This window comes from Epinephelus fuscoguttatus, linkage group LG2, assembly GCF_011397635.1.
Source record: "Epinephelus fuscoguttatus linkage group LG2, E.fuscoguttatus.final_Chr_v1".
NCBI classification, from domain to species: domain Eukaryota; kingdom Metazoa; phylum Chordata; class Actinopteri; order Perciformes; family Serranidae; genus Epinephelus; species Epinephelus fuscoguttatus.
Genome location: NC_064753.1, coordinates 25709786 through 25728594, shown reverse-complemented (window position 1 = coordinate 25728594; position 18809 = coordinate 25709786). Strand labels below are relative to the sequence as shown.

The following is an 18809-nucleotide window of genomic DNA, read 5'->3' as shown; positions in this document are numbered from 1 at the left end:
CATTGGTTCAAACGCAGTGTCGAAGTACTTGAGATCAGTCTTGGTCTCAAGATGAGCTTCAAGACCACTCTTTGAAACTCACAGTTTTGTCGTGGACTTGACACATTTTTACTTGGTCTTGTCACAGTCAAAGAAAGACCGTTACATTGATTCCACATAATTTGTTTTGTGTGTTGTGCAGTCTGGTTTTGGTCTCAACTTTGTCTTGTCCTGTCTTGGTCTTGGTCTTAACCCCTCAAAGTCTTGGTCTTGTCTCGTTCATGATACACTCTGCCCTCGGTCAGGACTTGGTCTTGGTTTAGGTGGTCTTGACAACAACCGTGGTCCTAACCCTAAGTAAGCCTTTGAGTAGACATCAGAGAGGGATCATAAATATAGCTAACAGCCACATGACCCTGATCTGCTTGGGTTTCTAATCTCAAATCTTCCGTACACAGGATTAAAAATGAACATTTTCCATGTAAAACAAGCCTAAACTTCCTCATGCTGCTGCAAAGTTTATAAGGAGCCTGTGCTATTTGAGGACCCAGCACTAGGCCTCAGACTCTATTTTGTATCCAGGTTCTGGGGTTGTGTCAGCAGCAACCTCCCTTTCTTACACACACAAACAATTTTGCATGAGCAGTCACACCTGAGTAGATCAGTTGTGTGTAATGACCATGACAGTGATTTTTAACTTAATCTACATGTAGAAAGTAGACTGTATCATGTACTTTAAAACTGAATGTTTGTGGAAAACATGTCAGAACATCTCTGTAACATGTCAGACTTGGAAATATGGAAAGTGAGGTTAGGTACTACATGTAAATGGATGGGAGCATAAAACTACTGCATGTTTTACAAAAAATAATTAACGACTCCTGCCCTGATACATTTTCCCATGTCTGCCAGTTTGCTAATACAACTTTATCTGAACTGAAAGACAATTCTGGAAACACAGAGTCAGGATTGAGACATGTACATTAATTTATTATACCATATCAGACCTCCAGGCCCACAATAACACATGCAGACACAAACACAAACAAACATAGACTTGTGTGCTTCGAATATTTCTCAACAACGCACACTATGACACTGACTACATTTCAGGGTCGATGGTCAGCTGGCTAATTATGTCTTCGTAATAGATGAGGTTATTCTCTTTGTCAGCAAATGCTGTCAGCATTTCCTCCATCTCCTCCTGAGTGAAGGGGTCACCTGATATAAGCACAACCATGAACAAACAAAACACAGCCATGTTTAAAATGTACGTTGTTTTATCAAAGTATGGATGGGTCTGTCGATTGGTACTTGACACTTTTAAAGTATCGACCAAAATAACCCAGTACAAAGTAGTATGGAAACAACTCCAGTCAAATTATACATTTGATCCTATTTTGCGCCAGGTGTCTGATCAGCAAACTTTCTGTTGCTGCCTTCTCCAGAGCTGCTCTCCTCCCGGCAAATGGTTAGCTCAATGTCTGCCTGGTTAGCAGGAGCTACAACAGCAGCAGCCGTTTACATCCAACACTGAGTGGTTAAACAGTCCCAATTAACTCACACTGACATGGAAATGGCTTGACTGTTGTTAAACCCGTCTATAACTGTTAGGTAACGTCAGCCGTGTGATGCTAACAGTTTGCCCTGACACTGTCAATTGCAGTATATTTGAAAGGGCAGTTCAGTGTGCTGAAATGCCACCAGAACGTTCAAAGGTTTGGCTATATTACACGCCACTCCATTCACATTATGTGTATGAAGCACTAATGGTGTCACTATCACTCTAAGGGCAGTAGTATAGAGTGCCCCAGGAATATGTCCTAAAACCCAGAAATGAGTTAGCATTTCTGCACTCCTGGTTCCCTCGTCTCGAAGTCAGAGGGTTTGAATGAATGGGAGAATAGATGGATGAGGTTTTTTGAATGGGATTTTGGTGAGATGCCTAAAATATGATGTGGAGTTTATTTTATTACTACTGCATGAGTCTATTTTCTGCAATAATCCAAAATCCAATGGAATAATCCCATTTGGCTTTATGACAAAGGAGCCAGGGTGATGGTAACTTCTACGTCGCTCTACAGAAAAACCCTAGAGCACTCTATTAATACTGGTATCGTAATCTTTTTAAACAATGCCCAGCCCTAAGCAAGAGAAATGATACACACACACAAACATATCTATGAGATTATCTACTTTTCACCACACAAATACATTTCTCTTCACATCACAAAGTAAAAACTGAAAGCTTCTGCTTTACCTTCCTGTGTCATGTACTTTGTCAGCTCCTCAGGCTCCAGGTATCCTTTCTTTCCTTTGTCTAGAACCTGGAAACAGTGTTATTGCCTTCATACTTTAACAAATATCAGTAAATAACACTGTGATATTAGTGTCACTCTGCTGACAGTATGATATCTACAGAGGCTGAAACTCAGACTAAATTTAGATACTGTGCAGTTGCTGGTACAACTGCAATAATGGAGAATATGACGAAACAGAAGCTGATCTCACCTCAAAGGCCTGAAGCAGAATGTCCTCAGGGATGGGAGGGAACCTAACACACACACACACACACACACACACACACACACACACACACACACACACCACTATTTGTGTCTGTTGCCAGTTTGGTAGAACCGCCCTGATAGCATTGACATGACATACAAAAATTCTGTGATCAAACATGGTATCATTAACATAGCTTCTTTTAGTAATTTCCAAGCTCAGTTTACACCCCAGGCTGAACTATACTGTGTTCATTTTATCAAAGAGGATCCTAAGGTACTATAAAATCTGAAAACTCGTACCAGCAACAGGTGCTCCCTCAGTAACATCTAGTTGAAAGTCATGCTGTATAATAGATTGTTTGCTTCAACAGGAGCACCCATTTGCATGATGAAATGGCCTTCTCTTCTTCTCATCCTCTAAATTTAGCATTTTTATTCATTTAGTTAGACATAATAAAAAAAAAGCACTGAGTCAAAAGTACACATCGGAGATAACAGAGCTGTCTTACTTGTGCTCCAGCAGCACTTTGGACATGACTGGAAGGAACTTGTCCAAATGGATATATCCTGCATGGTCCTCTTCAACCTGTTTGAACGGGACAAGGCTGCTAAGTTCTGGTCTTTTAACAACAAGCTGAGAATTTTCAAACAAAACTCTTCATAATATCATCTTACAGTAAGTAGTAGCAATTTCTAGCTCGTAAAAAAACTAATACAAGGTGGCATATTTTAATAACATGATGAAATATCTCCACACGTGTAATAAAGATTGTTGCATACATAAAAAGTGAACATCCCTATTTAAGACTGCACACCTGAGGAAAGCCTCAGATGATTAGTCTGACCGGTTGTTTAATTAATCCAAAATATAAGCAAAATATAAGTAAACACTGTCCTGACCTCAGCTATTAGGTCATGTAGGTCTGCCTGGGTGGGGAAGCAACCCAGGGAATACATGATGGTGCTCAGCTCCCTGAAAAACAAACAATCATGATAAACCACGCCACATGTGAAGACTCAGTATAATGGTGATGTTCTTCCTGAGAGATGTATTATGGCATGTTTTATTCACCTAGCTCAGGGGTCAGCAACCTTTACTATCAAAAGAGACATTTGTGGCCCCCAAAAAATTAAAAAATCTATGTCTCAAATCTGTAATCTAAATTAGCCTATACATTTTCCTAATAGGTCTAAATAAGCATTCATTTTACAGCAATGTAGCTGCTCTGCAATGGGCTGTTTATGAGTATTTGGTACTTGAACTTTGCAGCATTAGTGGTGAAAGCAAACAAATCGGTCCACTCATATGGGGTGCCGTTTGTAAAGTGTCTCACGCTGAAAATAACATCAACATTTTGCCACATTTAGCTTCAAACAATGTTTAAAAAAGTATTGTGATTTTTTTAATGTCACCTTTTACCACATTTACAGCAATATGTGTTAACTTAGAAATATATTAAATAGTTAAATCTAAATATTAAATGTGGCACCTAAATGTTAGATGTTAAATCTAAATATTAAATCTAAATGCTAAATCTAAATCTAAATGTTAAATCTAAATGCTAAATATAAATATAAATGTTAAATCTAAATATTAAATCTAAATCTAAATCTAAATGTTAAATGTTAAATCTAAATGTTTTGGGTGAAACTAAATATTTAGCTAATATGCAAATTCACACTGCCGGTCACCGGAAGTACCAAAATAAAAGCTCGAGATGGTCAGACTGTTTATAGAATCAAATAACGAATTAAAACCAACTTATCGGGGGAAATGGACACTTGAACATACATTAGCGTGATAATAACTACCTAAAATAACAAGAAACGTGTTTGGAGAGATTTTATTTGATGTGTACTTTGAGCTGTTAGTGTCCCTTCTGAGGGAATCACCTTGTTGTTTACAAATACTTCCAGGTAGAAAGGAATCAAAGGAGTTTAGCAACATATATATATGCACATCTCACGTTTTTCACGTCACTGTATCACCGTTTAGACTAATCTGGTGTTTGTAAAGCCTATAAACACTATGACTGAACAAACATTACTATCACGGTCTGAAATTAATAACATGGTTATCGAGATTAGCGGGCTACTGTTAGCTGTTGACTCACTAACTCTAAACGGTCCGTGAAGAAAATATTTTTTCCAGCGGATGTCTTAGTTACAACATGATTGAGCTAACTGGAGTAGTTTAATGTCGTATCCGCCAATGGGAGACATTTAACAGATGACGTCTTGATAGCTTTGCTGCTGCTGCGGCCACTGGTGCTTTCTAGACATCATGATTTCCCAAAACTGAATAAATACCACACATCGCAACACAAAACTGCTTTGCTAGCTCAATCATGTTGTAACTAAGACATCCGCTGGAAAAAATATTTTTTTCACGGACCGTTTAAGAGTTAATGAGTCATTACAGACACTGCTAACGGGGCTAAGAACTGACGGTTGTTAGCTTAGCTTAGGTTGTTAATCCCTCCGAAGGGACACTAACAACTCAAAGTACACGTCAAATAAAATTTCTCCAAACACGTTTCTTGTTATTTTAGGTAGTTATTATCACGCTAATGTATGTTCAAGTGTCCATTTCCCCCGATAAGTTGGTTTTAATTCGTTATTTGATTCTATAAACAGTCTGACCATCTCGAGCTTTTATTTTGGTACTTCCGGTGACCGGCAGTGTGAATTTGCATATTAGCTAAATATTTAGTTTCACCCAAAACATTTAGAGTTAACATTTAGATTTAGATTTAGATTTAACATTTATATTTATATTTAGCATTTAGATTTAACATTTAGATTTAGATTTAGATTTAGATTTAATATTTAGATTTAGATTTAGCATTTAGATTTAGATTTAATATTTAGATTTAACATTTAGATTTAGATTTAGCATTTAGATTTAACATTTAGATTTAGATTTAGCATTTAGATTTAACATTTAACATTTAGGTGCCACATTTAATATTTAGATTTAACTATTTAATATATTTCTAATTTAACAAATATTGCTGTAAATGTGGTAAAAGATGACGTTAAAAAAATCACAATACTTTTTTAAACATTGTTTGAAGCTAAATGTGGCAAAATGTTGATGTTATTTTCAGCGTGAGACACTTTACAAACCGCACCCCATACACTCACTGTGAAATTCTCCATTTTCCTCCGAGACATTTTCTCTTTTTGGATTTGGAATCAATAGCTACCCTCGCTAAGGAGATTCAGGACTAGCCATCACTACTGAGATTCACAAATTTTAGGTAAAGGCACCAGGCTGTAAACTTGATACACACTGTTGATGAGATGCTAAACATTTGTTTTTATTTACTGTTTACACATTTATACAAATGGAAAATGTAAGAATCACTTTAGATCTACAACAAAATAAAAATGAAAATGCTGAAAAGTAACTGTTATTCATTTCCATCTATTCTATTGTCAAAGCCACATGAAGCCACTGGAGAAGGACTAAAGAGCTGCATGTGGCTCCTGAGCAACAAGTTGCCTGATCCTGACCTGGCTCTACCAGAGCCCACCATCTCAAACACCCGCCACAGTAAGAGGCAAAATAAGGTATTTCCTTAAAACAAAACAAAACAAAACAAACAAAAACTACAGGGCCAGGTGGGTGTTCCCCTCATAAACTATAATAAATTCTAAATAGGCATAAACACAAACTATCTTTGATGGTGTGAGATCATGAGGTTCAAGCCCACCACATAGGAAAGACTGTATAAGTTAACAGTAGAAACAAATGAACTATCATCACCTGAGTCTGTACCGCTGGAGCTCACCTGACATCCACTGTGTTGTTAGACTCCTGGTCAAACACTTCAAAAGCTGCTTTAATCTTCTTGTGGACATCTAACACCACAGCCTCTGATAACAGAGAGGAAAACCAGGTACAGAAGCGAGAGCTTATTACTGGAGCAACAACTCAAACATTAACTCTTAACATATAACTTTAAACTCCTGAACGACAGTTACAAAAGCAAGATTATCATGGCGCTTTTACTGTTGTCTGAACACGAGAATTCAAACTGTTAGACAGACGGTACAGTGGTTAACTGGCTAATTCACAAACCCGTAGTTTGCTTCATCTCCGCCATGCTGTCCCGGTTGTTAGTCTGTTGCCTAGTAACCCACTGGTCATGTCAAAGAGCAGCTAGCTAGCTAAGCTAGGTTGATGACCGGAAGTGTAGTCTCAGACTCCGCAAACACCCACAGACATAATTTTAAAAAGGTAAGTGCATTTTAAAATACTGACACTATCTTTGTACTTAAAAACATAGCATACCACATCTTTTTTACTGTAGTGTACAGAGCTTTTGGCAAGAGCTACTCATAATAGTTTAATACACTTTAACTTAAGAACATATAACGTTAACCTACGTTTTTTGTCATTCACTGCATTGCCAACTGTTATATTTTAATGTCAAACTGAAATCTTCACAAGTTAAATTCTGAATCCTCAGCTGTTGCCTGTTTGCTACTTTTTCATGACCAATATGTCGCTTGTATTATACGTTGTATGGAGAAAAACCTTAAGAAGACGTTCCCCAAAGGTTCTCAGAAAACCTATAAGTAACCTTCAGAGAACCTCAGAGGTGTGGAGTTAAGTCAGACTCTAGTTCAGTCAATATAAGTCAAATCAAATAAGACTTACATCTCCATTTGGGCTTTAACACCAATGACTTGTGACTTCACTTGGACTTGACACATTATCTTAATTTACGGGAGTGTTTATTTTTTCTTCTACTGAGGAGGACAATCTATCTATCTATCTATCTATTTTAAGAGCCAGTTGCCCTTTTTAACAAATAATTACCAATATTACATTTTTTTAGCACATTTAAAATGGCCTTTTGGTGAGGAACACATTATGACTTGTTTAGGACTTTTGCTTAATGTTGATGATTTTGGACATGACACGGGACTTGTCAGTCTTTGACTTGATTTGGGACTTGCCTGTCTTGACTTGGGACTTTAGTGCAAAGACTAGAGATTTACTTGTGACATGCAAAAAAAATACTTGGTCCCCTATCTGGACAAACTTCAGGGAATGTTCCCTAAAGGTTAAATAACCTCACTGTCTAGATCAATATTATGGAAACAGAAACAAGGCCTGAAGTGATGATAAATAAGCAACTGACTTAAAGTTAGGTGAAAGACAAGTTTTACGTTTTAAGGATGACAGATCACTGAAACAATCCATATGTTGGCAAAAATATATAAATAGCCCACGTTGACTTTACAGAAAGGAAAAAAATTGTAAGCATTGGGGAGCAAACCAGAAAGTTTATAGTGACACTGGGAGTCCAGTCATCATTTATCATTGATATGTTGAGACTATGATATGATGTCATGATATATTTTCTGCATCTTACTGTCATCTTTTGAACTGTGTCAAACACTTATGAGAAACTCATATGGGCTCTACCTACCTGCTGAGGACAATATAAGGGTTACCACACGTTATAGAAATACATGATCAGTTTCTTCTGACAAATCAAAAAAAATCTTAGAAACAGAAGACAGAATTAAAGGCAGGGGGACAAAAAAAATTGCTTTATTTTCTCCAGCTGTGTAAATGCAGAAATGGTTAAAAAGGGTAAACAAACAAAAATAATAACAAAAATAATAACACATAGTAAACCCTTTCATACTGTAAACACATTCAAGTTTGCAGATAAAGACTGAATTAAATGATATATTAAATAACATGTTATTTCAATGGGGGCTTCCTGAGAATCCTCATCAAAATAAATGCATGGTAGATCTTATACAAGTGTATCGAAAGAAATAAAGACTTTTCTCTGAATAACCTCATTTTATTCAGTAAATGAATTAAGTCACTGAATAGTCTGAGGAAATAATAAAGGAAGACCAAATGTAATTTCATGGCTAAACCGACTCGTCTGTAAAAGAGACCAGTTAATTAAATAACAGTCCTGGTGCATAACTGCTGGATGCAAATCCTAAAACCTAGAGTGGGTCAGACACAATAAGGCCAAGCATTGTGTACATGAAACAGTCTCTACATAGAATGACACAAATACATGAAAAATGTTGATTTTTTTTTTAATAACAAAACAGTCTAAATAAATACAATTAAAGCAAATAAAATGTACATCTTACACTTTTCAAATCATGAGATGATCGACTGTTTCATTTGCTGGGAAAAGAAAGAAATATTCAAAAGTACTAATCCATATTAAGGATGGCTTTGTTTTATCAATATGAGTAATATTGCATTTTGAATTCAGGACTTTTGTCCTCTTACAGCTCAAGAAAATGTTGCATTTGTAATTATAACCAACAGTTACTGGTTGTAGAAAAAGTTTCAACATACAGTGACAGGATACTTTCAATACATTCATCTTCTCACCAAATTAAATGGTAAAATCTCAATCAAGGGAAAGATCATTTGTGGGGATGAAGATTAAGAAGTCCTCTTAGTGGTATTTTTATCTCTATCATCAGTCTTTTGCTGACTCTAGAGAAATAATAATGTGAACCAGTATGTGTGTGTGTGCATTCACATCTCTGGTTGCCCCTGATGAACAGGGACATGGTGGTCCTGCACATGTTCCGCTGCTGGGGCTTCTGGGATATGTTGTCCATACTGTTCATCTATTTGATTTATGGCCTCCTCTTCCTCTGTCTTTACTTCGTGTTGAAGTTGCTCTGCCTCTTGATGCTGCAGCTCTTCATGAACCTGCTCTCTCTCCTCTGCTGCTCCTACCTTCTCCTCGTCAGTGATGGGGTTTGACAGCTTCTCCTCTGCGGCCACCTCCTGCTCCTGGTGAGGTGCGTTGTTGTTGCTGGAGTCCTGTGTTGGGAAAAGTGACAACCATAAATGAAACTGAGAATAAAATTAGGTACAGCTCCTCTTTTTGGAACCACTGTGGCGTCGGTAAAGATTTTGCTTTCAGTCACGCTTGCTGTTGCTGTGGATAACACTATGACGTCATTAAGTCTAAATATCACAATTATCACAATAGGAATGTTTCATATCATATTAATAAAAATTATACTGGTATTATCATGAACAAGGTGATATGGCACACCCCTACTTAAAGGCAATAATTACTTTACATCAGAAACAAGTGTGTAAGTGTACAGTACCTGTGTGTGAGGTAATGCTGGAGACAGCAGCTCAGATGGGGCCAACAGGCCGTCCTGGTTCAGATCCTGAGTCTGGAGTAAAAAATCTACCATAGACACCACCTGGATTCAGAAAACACCAACACACACAGATAAACACACGTATTTTCAAGTCAGACCAACAGACCAAACAGTGTTGCAAAGTGTGGTGTATGTACAAGTAGACAGCCTCTCCTCCTCACCAGCTCATTGGCTTGTGTTCCAGGTGTATGATGGGAGTTGTAGTCTGAAAGCAGCTTCATCATTTCCAAACCATCCAGGAGACCACTGCGGTCGAAGTCATAGAGACGAAACAGGAAGAACACCTCTGACACAAAGCAGGAGAAGACTGACATGTTTAATACCAAACACATTTGATACACTGCTGGAGTATGACTGCAGATGATGTAAAATATAACACTCCTATACACACACACACACACAGTAATATTAACAAATGATTGTTTGGGACACTTAAAGGAACCTCTGGTCATCAGATATAAAGTAAAATTAGAATTACAGCCTCGCAGTTGTACATCTACGCGAACTGTCAAGTTGCAGTGGCAGTTTAAATCCATGTCTGTCCATGCTCATATGTAGCCATGACAGCAGACAATGCTTCAAATATGAATGTCGCTGTTAAGAAGCTACAACTTCGGGGTGTCGGTGGCTTAGTGGATAGAGCAGGCGCCCCATCCCACTGAGCAAGCAACGTCTGTGGACGTGATATCAACTAGACTTGGACGTCCACAAACGTTTCTTGCTCAGTGGGATGTACAAGGCTGTTGCCGCAGCGGCCCAGGTTCGACTCCAGCCTGTGGCCCTTTGCTGCATGTCACTCCCTCTCTCTCGCCCCTTTCACATTTGTCTGTCCTATACATTAAAGGCTAAAAATGGCCAAAAAATATCTTAAAAAAAAAAAAGCTACAACTTCACATACTTCACACACATCTTCAACCTGGCAGCGCAGAAGATCTATACAAATAGCGCAGTTTGAAGATTAATGTAACCAATTCAGTGTCAGACCAAAACTCTCTTCTGAATGGGATTGATGGACAAAATGGTAATGGTAGCTGAAGGGACAGCCCTGTGTCAGAGTGTGAAGTCTACCTTGCTCCGAGGTACTGATTTCTGGTCCTTCTTGGCCATCCTTCAGACTGGATTGAATGAAACTCTGCCGCAATCTGTCGTATACACAACACAGAGTGGATATCACATAATCAATAAAACATTTAGAGCTAAGAATTTACGCTTAAGTGTCAGGTTTGTTCAGCCCTGTGACAACTTAGTTATGTTTTGCTATCTTACTGTATCAAAACTGACTTGCACTGTGGGTGCAGTCGAGAGTCTGTATTATTTTCAGCCACAAGAGGGCGACTTTGTTGCCACTTAGAATAACTGACTCAGCTCCAGGAGGAGGTGCCACCTCATCAAAAAGCATTGTGTTCAGAGGAAGGTTATACCTGTATTTGCTGATTTTCCAGTTTGCCTCATTGTCTTGGAAAGCTCGAATCACATCTTACATAAAGTAGATAGAAAGGTGACACACATGGGGCAACAGTGAAACTCAGAGCCTGTGAAACAGTGGCTAAAATAGCAGGTTTCAGACCACTCTGTTGACCAAAGGTTATATCAGGAGCTTTCAGTCCTTTTCTGTCTTGTCTTTTAGAGTCTGTCTGTCTTGATCTTGAGATGCATTTTTCATCCAATGCACAGACCTTACATTAGGTTGTGCTCACATCCCTGGCATCATGGTTGAAATACTGCAATACTCATTAAAAAGTTAACATTTCTAAACAAGAACTGCCTTAGTTGCCATCCAGTCAGCTCCTCGGCCTCCTGTGAATCAGTGCGCATTGTTTGTGTAGGGAGGTGCACATACCATCAACTGCCTAACATATTTGTGTTCATAGCTAACATGATAACAGAGTCGTGTATACATCTCTCCATCTTATCAGCCAGGGATAAGACGCTTGCAGCTACACTGTCACCAACAACATACTCTATTACAGTGCGTCCACAAATAAAAGTGGTTGTTTTCTCATTTTGTTCCCTGAAGAAATTAAACCTGTGATTCATCATGGGCGAGTTCACACGACTGTACAGTAACAGAGACGTGAGTGAGGTGAGATACAAAGTGTGAGACACTGTATTTGCAGTATATTTGAGGATAGCCTATATTTTTTCTGTGTAAAGGAAAAATATCACTAATCGCAACATGTAGCAGTGTTATTGCACATGTAATCTTATCAGTTTATGGTGCAGGCAACATCATTAGCACAACACAGCAGCCAAAGTCCACAGAGTAACCAGACAGCAGCTGCTTAGTCAACTCAAACAGACTGCAGGTTGACAGTAAATCAGCATAATCCATATTCTGTCATCCTCTGAGAAAAAGATTAGACTTTCAAGCTGCATTTAGAGAGCTATGTTTGAGCACACAGAGATAGGACTGCACCAATCTTCCTCTTTTTGAGGAAGCAATAAAGAGCAAATTCATAGTTTAAAATGAGCTGCATGCATAACAACAGCACATCATCATCATCATGTGTCATTCACCTGCGGTCCTCTTCTCCAGAGCCAAAGGGATTGGCTAGCGCTGCTAAAGCGGGGCGGGCATCAACTGATTCCTCCCTGAGAGATAAACAAATAAGAATGCAAATGATGGAAATTTTTCAGTATTTACTTTTATTTATGTTCTTCCCTTTTTCCATTAAGCCAATACAACAGAGAACGCTTGATTCCTCTGCTGGCAATAACAGAGCTGTACCCTCCATACATGTGGCATACTTCATTTACTATGTTTTACAAGATCTGCATCAAATATCCAGTGTTATATGTAAATCTTGTCCATTCTGATATCACAGCCCTTAGTCACATGTTAATTGTCAAATTAATTTATGGCTATAAAAAAGTGTTAATTATGCCCAAACAATCTTGCAGTATATTTGGTTAATAATGGTATATCTTGGGGAACATGGGAGTAAGGAGGTAGAGTTACCTTTGTGATCCAGGTAGACCTGGTGCAGCCTGGCACAACTGTATAAACAGGTACAGGGACAGAACACATGGGACCGACCTGCCCAGGTGAGACTCCATGAACACACCTACAAGCACACAGCCATGTTATAGCCTCATATCACATATGCACAAAATTATTTGATAGGATGACAGAATTTATCTGCCCAAATGTCGTAGATTTACAGAGGAATTATGACCAGCATGTGTCTTTAAAAGGTTGTAAAATAATAAGTATACAAATACTCTCTCTTTGGGACACAGGAGAGTTTCACAGGTGATGGTTTGTGGTTTTATACAAAGTGGAATATCCCCTTGGCTACCGCCTCAGAGCATTTGCCTAGATACATTGAAAAGCTCATGTTCTGTCATGGATGGATTACTGAACAGGCCTAGCAGGTGCAAATCTGCATTTCCTAGGATGCCGAAGGCATGACTGGCCCTGCTCTCCCTCTGACTGGCTAGTCCTCATTGCTTTGTAGGTTGGATTTAAGTTTAGGCAAGAGGAGTGAGATTGTTTAGGGTTAGGTAAAAAAGTCAGGGTAAGCCAATCAGAGACAAATTAAGGCAGAGTTGGGTGGATCATGTCTTTGCTATCCTAGGAAATTATACTTTGCCTACAAGGCACAGTGAAGGCCAGGGCCCCCCTGACACTTTGGGCCCCTGGCCTTCGCTTGGAAAATGTCACTCAAATTAAGTATCCACCAGTTTGTCAAAATGAGCACAAAGAGATGGAAAGATCTGAAGAGACATGAAATAACTACAAAGCAACAAAAAACAACAACAAGGAGACATGAGATGATTACGGAGTGACACAAAACAGCAACAAAAAAGACACAAAATTACATGAAAAAAGTGCAAAATTAGCCCAGAGACACCTAAACTACTACATAAAGATACAAAACAGACACAAGAAATCATAAAATGACAACAAAGCAACAAAAAAACAACCACAAGGAGACACAAAATGATTACAGAGCAGCACAGAACAACCACAGACACAAAATAATCTCAAAGAGAAACAAAATTATCTTAATAAAGCACAAAATTAGCCCAGAGACACCCAAACTACCACACAAAGATGCAAAACAACCACAAGAAGACATAAAATGACTTCAAAGTGAGTCACAAGATGACTACGGAGTGACACAAAATGACCACACGAAACACAAAAGTACCTCAAAGAATAAAGCTCAGAATTAGCCCAACAACCACAAAACCACAAGAAGCTGCATAATGACTAAAAAGAGAAGCAAAAGCACCACATAAATCTGTGTGTCTTGCTCCTGTGTAAGAGAGGTGATGGGGCCCTTTGCATATCTGTGCCCAGGGGCCCATTGTCACATAATCAGCCCATGAACCTGGCAGTCAATTGTAATATTATATTATCATATAGTCTATCTATGTGTAACACCTGCACCCTGCAAACAAAAACAATCACTGTATAAATTTAACTGTGCTGCAATCCTGCAGCCTTTGTAAGTCGCACAGATGGTGGCCCTTATGGCCCATTTGGCAAAATCAATTAAAACCTTTATATCTATTTATAGCTCAGCACAGTCTGTCAGTGAAGATGTCCACGTGCCTCCACTGTTGGCTGTAAATGTTACACACAGATTCAGCTGCTGGCTTTGGGATAGATACAGTATGCAGTACAGTGAATAAACTAGCTAACCTTGCTGCAGCTTCCCCATGTGGAGTAGCAGCGATGCTAACCGCGCAGCTCACAGAGCCAAACATGACCCACGACTCACACCAACTCACTGCAGCATTATGAGCACACACATTATAAACACTGGTGGTGTCTGATAAAGTCAAACTGTCTCCATGCTCTGATATTACAGTCCTGTATTCAAACTAAATTAAATGACAGGATGACTAGCTGTAGCCAGAACTACTTTAGCCTTCTGACTGCGCATTTATAAAGCTATAAATTAAATATGTATGTGAACGGAAGTAAGACACATAAACCCTGAGTGAGCTCTGGATAAATACACGCTGTCACCACTAACTCTGTACTCACAGATGTAATTAACCTACCTGTCTGCATAGTTGACGTGTGGACAGTAAAAGGCTTTAATTCGGGCAGGTTAGCGTTTTAACTTTCACATCTGGAGAGCACCTCTGCCCCGCACCGCCCTGCTGCTCGCGCCTCCCGGTCTGCACTGCGCAACGGCGGCGGCACGCGCGCTCCCTCCCTGCCTGCCACGGAGACCGGAGTGTTTTGGTCAATGACAGGGTCCACGTGGAAGAGCAGAGCTGCCGTCGTGTCAGCGAGTTTGCGCAGGCAGCCTCTCTTTGTGCTCCTCGCTCCTGGTTTTCCGCCACGTCCGCACCAGCAGACGGATTCCGGTAGTGCGGGAGGAATCTGCTCGCATTTCATATTCAGGCTCAGCTTCAGACCAGCTGCACCGCAGTGGACCAGTATGTGTAGGGATCTCTATATAGTGTTACATTATGTATTATTATTATTGTTGTTATTATTGATATATGACAGTACAGTTACAGGGGTCATGATTTTAGTCACCATGGTACAGTGTGGTAATTGAAAGAAAAGATTTTGCACACTTACACCCATGCTCTGATGAAGGTCTATTAGACCAAAAGTTCAAAAATAAAGTGAAACGCTGCATAGATGTGTGCAGAAATCTTTTCCACAAATTTTGACTTACTAATGTTTCCAGCACCTTGCCAACACCAAGCTGGGTGGAGCGGTGGGTGCTCTGCAGTCGTGGTACAGTGTAAAGTCCAACATAATGAGAAGCAGCTTCTCTCAGTCCCACCCAACACTCACACCCTTCAGTGTACAAAGTGTTTTATGTTTTATCCTGGTTTTATCTAATCCAGCTGGTCACGGGTCCATTCTGAATGGACCAAAGTGACTCACAAACATGTCAAGCTTGTAAAAAACAAACTTTATTTTTAATTACAGTGAATTTGCAGCACAGACTTTACATTTTGAGGTGCTGTTTCCTGCTGTAGAGTGAGTCACTAACAGACAGCTACTTGACAGAGATAGCAAACTAGCCTTCAGCAGTAATGCACCCTAAAGAACAACATGTAGTAATAAAAAGTATACAATTTGCAAATAAATGTGCCAAACTGGAAAACCCAGTGTGTGAAGCAAAGTATTTGCATCTGTCTTTTACAAACTAAAGCAGGACTCAGTAATGCCAGAGGTTTGTACTACACTCATTTGACCACAAGATGTCACACTAACTCTTTACAGTAATTGACTTGCTTCATTTTAGGCATTGTATAGTAAGTTGTGTCATACTTGCATCTGCAGAACATTGATTAAGATGATAAAGAATGTTAATAATTAGATCACAACTGCATTGGAAAAAATGCCAGTGTGGTATCATTGTAATTTCAGGAGGAGACATGTGTGACATTTCAATAGTTTCATGGTTCATTTGTTTAGTTTCAACAGTTTAATTAAAGAAAAAGAAAAATAATGTTCAGAAATACTGCAAATACACGCACGCACACACACACACACACACACACACACACACACACACACACACACACACACACACACACACACACACACAGGTCAAGGTAAGTTACCCAGTATATTATGTCATAGCCGTGCAGTGTAATCAATATGCTGATCTTCCACTGGCTCCCTGGGGTGTGTGATCTGTTTTCTGTGCATCACATGGCTTGATACATGCTCAGTGGACAAAATTCAGATCTTTTCAGTGGCCACAAAGGGAACATTTTTCGTAAACACACCTGTGCTGCTGTCTCCAAAAACTGAAAAAGCAGAAAATTAAGGATCTCATAGAGAGAGAAAAAAAAACAGTTTTATTACCATTTTTGTCATCTGGCAGTTGAGTTTTGACAGGTTAATTTTCTGTTCTCACCTTAAAAACAAAGATGTGTACCTCTGTAAGAAAATGTCACCATGGAGTTTCATGTAGGGATTCTATATATGATGATAAAAATGCCAGGGCTGTTATCTGACTGGAGTTTCTTGGCCTAAAATGGACAACATGTCATATACAAGAAGCATCCCTCAAAGTTCAGCAGAGTTCAGTGTGTCATCTGCAGACGTTGTTGTGCCTCTAAGCAGCCACTAGGAGGCAGACAGACTACAGAAAGATGCACCAGTGAGTGACTGTTAATGAATCTGTGAGGATCTGAGCATTTAAGACTGAAGGCACATTGGATGGGAGACCATTAATAGTTGCTTTGGCTTTGGGACATCTCAGTATGCATGCTGCATACAGTTCAAAGTCAGAGCTCAAACACTCACTGTCCTTTTTATCATCAGTGAAGTCACTATAAATATGGCCTCTTCTACACAGATTACATTCTTGGTTCTCTGGATAAACTGAGGAACTTAAGATTCAACACCATCATCTACACATCTGCATGCTTCAAGATAAAAGTCCTAAACTATTTTGATGAATTGTTTCTTTTAGGTCTCAAACTCAGGATAACATAGCAACATTTTGAAGATAAAACAAAGTAATATATTATTTCCCGTGTTTTATTTGATAGATTTGTTTAGATTTTATTTTTTCCATCCTTCTCTCTCCACCTCTCATCCACCCTTTACCCTCTCTAGTAATGCTAGGCCTTACACTCAAACTGCTAAAAATAGAAAAACTCTGGAGATGTCAGCGCAGCAGCATGGCGAACACATACGCACACATGCAGTACTTAAGTTTTTAGCCTTACTGCAGTTTTTCAGGATTGGACTGAATGAGTAAAGCAGTGCTGAGAGGGAGGGTAAGTAAACTGCACGGGATACATAAAATAAAGGTCTGAGAGATTGAAAGAAGGGAGGTGCATAGGGAAAAAGATGAAAGGTGAAGAAATAGAAATTGAGTCAGGACAGCAGAGAAAGACACTCTTTCCCATCCACACTGTCCAGTCTGTATGAGCTGAGTGTGACAGGAGGTCAGTTTAAACAGTGTACCACTGATGTCATCATTTTGGGATATTTGTTGATCCCAAAGGAGAAATCCATCTTTGTGAGATCTGGGCTGTGTGGTTGAAGGACAGGATCTCTACTAACGAACCTGCTGCCATGTCGCCTCAAATCAGTGTGATGAGACAGCTCAGTGGCCAGAGTTTTAATCAAGGCGGGTTTTACACTTTGGTTTCTAGTGACTGTGGTCAAAAGTGCCACTGACGTCCATCTGAAATATTGTCCAAATCAGGGCCGTAATCACCTATTTAACATTTGGAGGGTGGACCAACCCTTGAGTGGGGTCTCGGGTGAATTCCTTCCAGCAGAAGAGCTAAACTGATCATTTCAGAGCAAAACCTTAGATTGGGGTTTCTCCAAGTTTTGATGACTGAGTTTTATTTTATGGAGCCAACATATATTTGAAGGCCATGTATGAAACGTGCACACACTTTTTGACTCCATGACCTTTTCATGAAAACACACAAATAAAAATGCACACTCATACATACAGAAGTTGTACACACATTTATAAGGGTCAATGAGGGCGGTGTTTTGCGATCCACTGGAAACTTTGAGAGAGCCCAGTCAACACTTTATAACCACACATGAATTGGTTATAGTCATATAGACATACTTATGCATGACTCACTGAGTGACTTGGCACTGTATGGGCTCATTATTCCACAGCAGGTTGGTGCACGGACATCCTATAGGATGTATACTGCACTGTGCTGACACTCACTTACAGGAAGGGAGATTAACATGTAATTGGTAACATGAGTTGCTGCACAGTGTGTGTGTGTGTGTGTGTGTGTGTGTGTGTGTGTCATGGCAATTTAATAAACACTTTTTATACCCACAAGACACTGGAGTAACCAGCACTGATAGGCTAAGGGTGCTGTGGGATGATGTGGCTTCCAGTCACAGATTGTGGTGTGCTGTCAGAACTGTAACTCTGACCCCTTGAAATTACATTTGTATATTATGGAACTGCATTCATAACTATGTTGTGGTGACAAAGTAATGCTGGACTTGCAGATAGGTTGTTTAGCAGTGGTGTAATGTAATGAAGTAATAATACTAGTACATAAGTATTTTTTGAGAGTTTCTGTACTTTCCTCAAGTTTTTATATTTCTGTCAACTCACTTTTACTCCACTACATTTCTATTTATTGGAGTAAAGTATTTTACTGCAGTTTTACTACAGTAGCCAATTCCATGTATGT

General features: G+C 39.2%; 2 protein-coding genes across 2 annotated transcripts; both read right to left on the bottom strand.

Annotated features, from left to right (window-relative positions):
- Nucleotides 1-949: 949 nt before the first annotated feature.
- On the bottom strand, nt 950-6689 carry efcab2 (EF-hand calcium binding domain 2). The gene is made up of 7 exons (XM_049600207.1): nt 6577-6689; nt 6287-6371; nt 3390-3462; nt 2999-3075; nt 2491-2533; nt 2240-2306; nt 950-1200 (listed from the first exon to the last, which is right to left on the bottom strand). The coding sequence occupies exons 1-7, from the start codon at nt 6599-6601 to the stop codon at nt 1082-1084; spliced, it is 489 nt and encodes a 162-aa protein (XP_049456164.1). The 5' UTR covers nt 6602-6689; the 3' UTR covers nt 950-1081.
- A 1359-nt stretch (nt 6690-8048) lies between these two features.
- Nucleotides 8049-15051, bottom strand: cgref1 (cell growth regulator with EF-hand domain 1). Its single transcript, XM_049599556.1, has 7 exons — nt 14697-15051; nt 12640-12745; nt 12198-12272; nt 10749-10822; nt 9842-9966; nt 9621-9722; nt 8049-9324 (listed from the first exon to the last, which is right to left on the bottom strand). The coding sequence occupies exons 1-7, from the start codon at nt 14704-14706 to the stop codon at nt 9031-9033; spliced, it is 786 nt and encodes a 261-aa protein (XP_049455513.1). The 5' UTR covers nt 14707-15051; the 3' UTR covers nt 8049-9030.
- Between the last annotated feature and the right edge of the window lie 3758 nt (nt 15052-18809).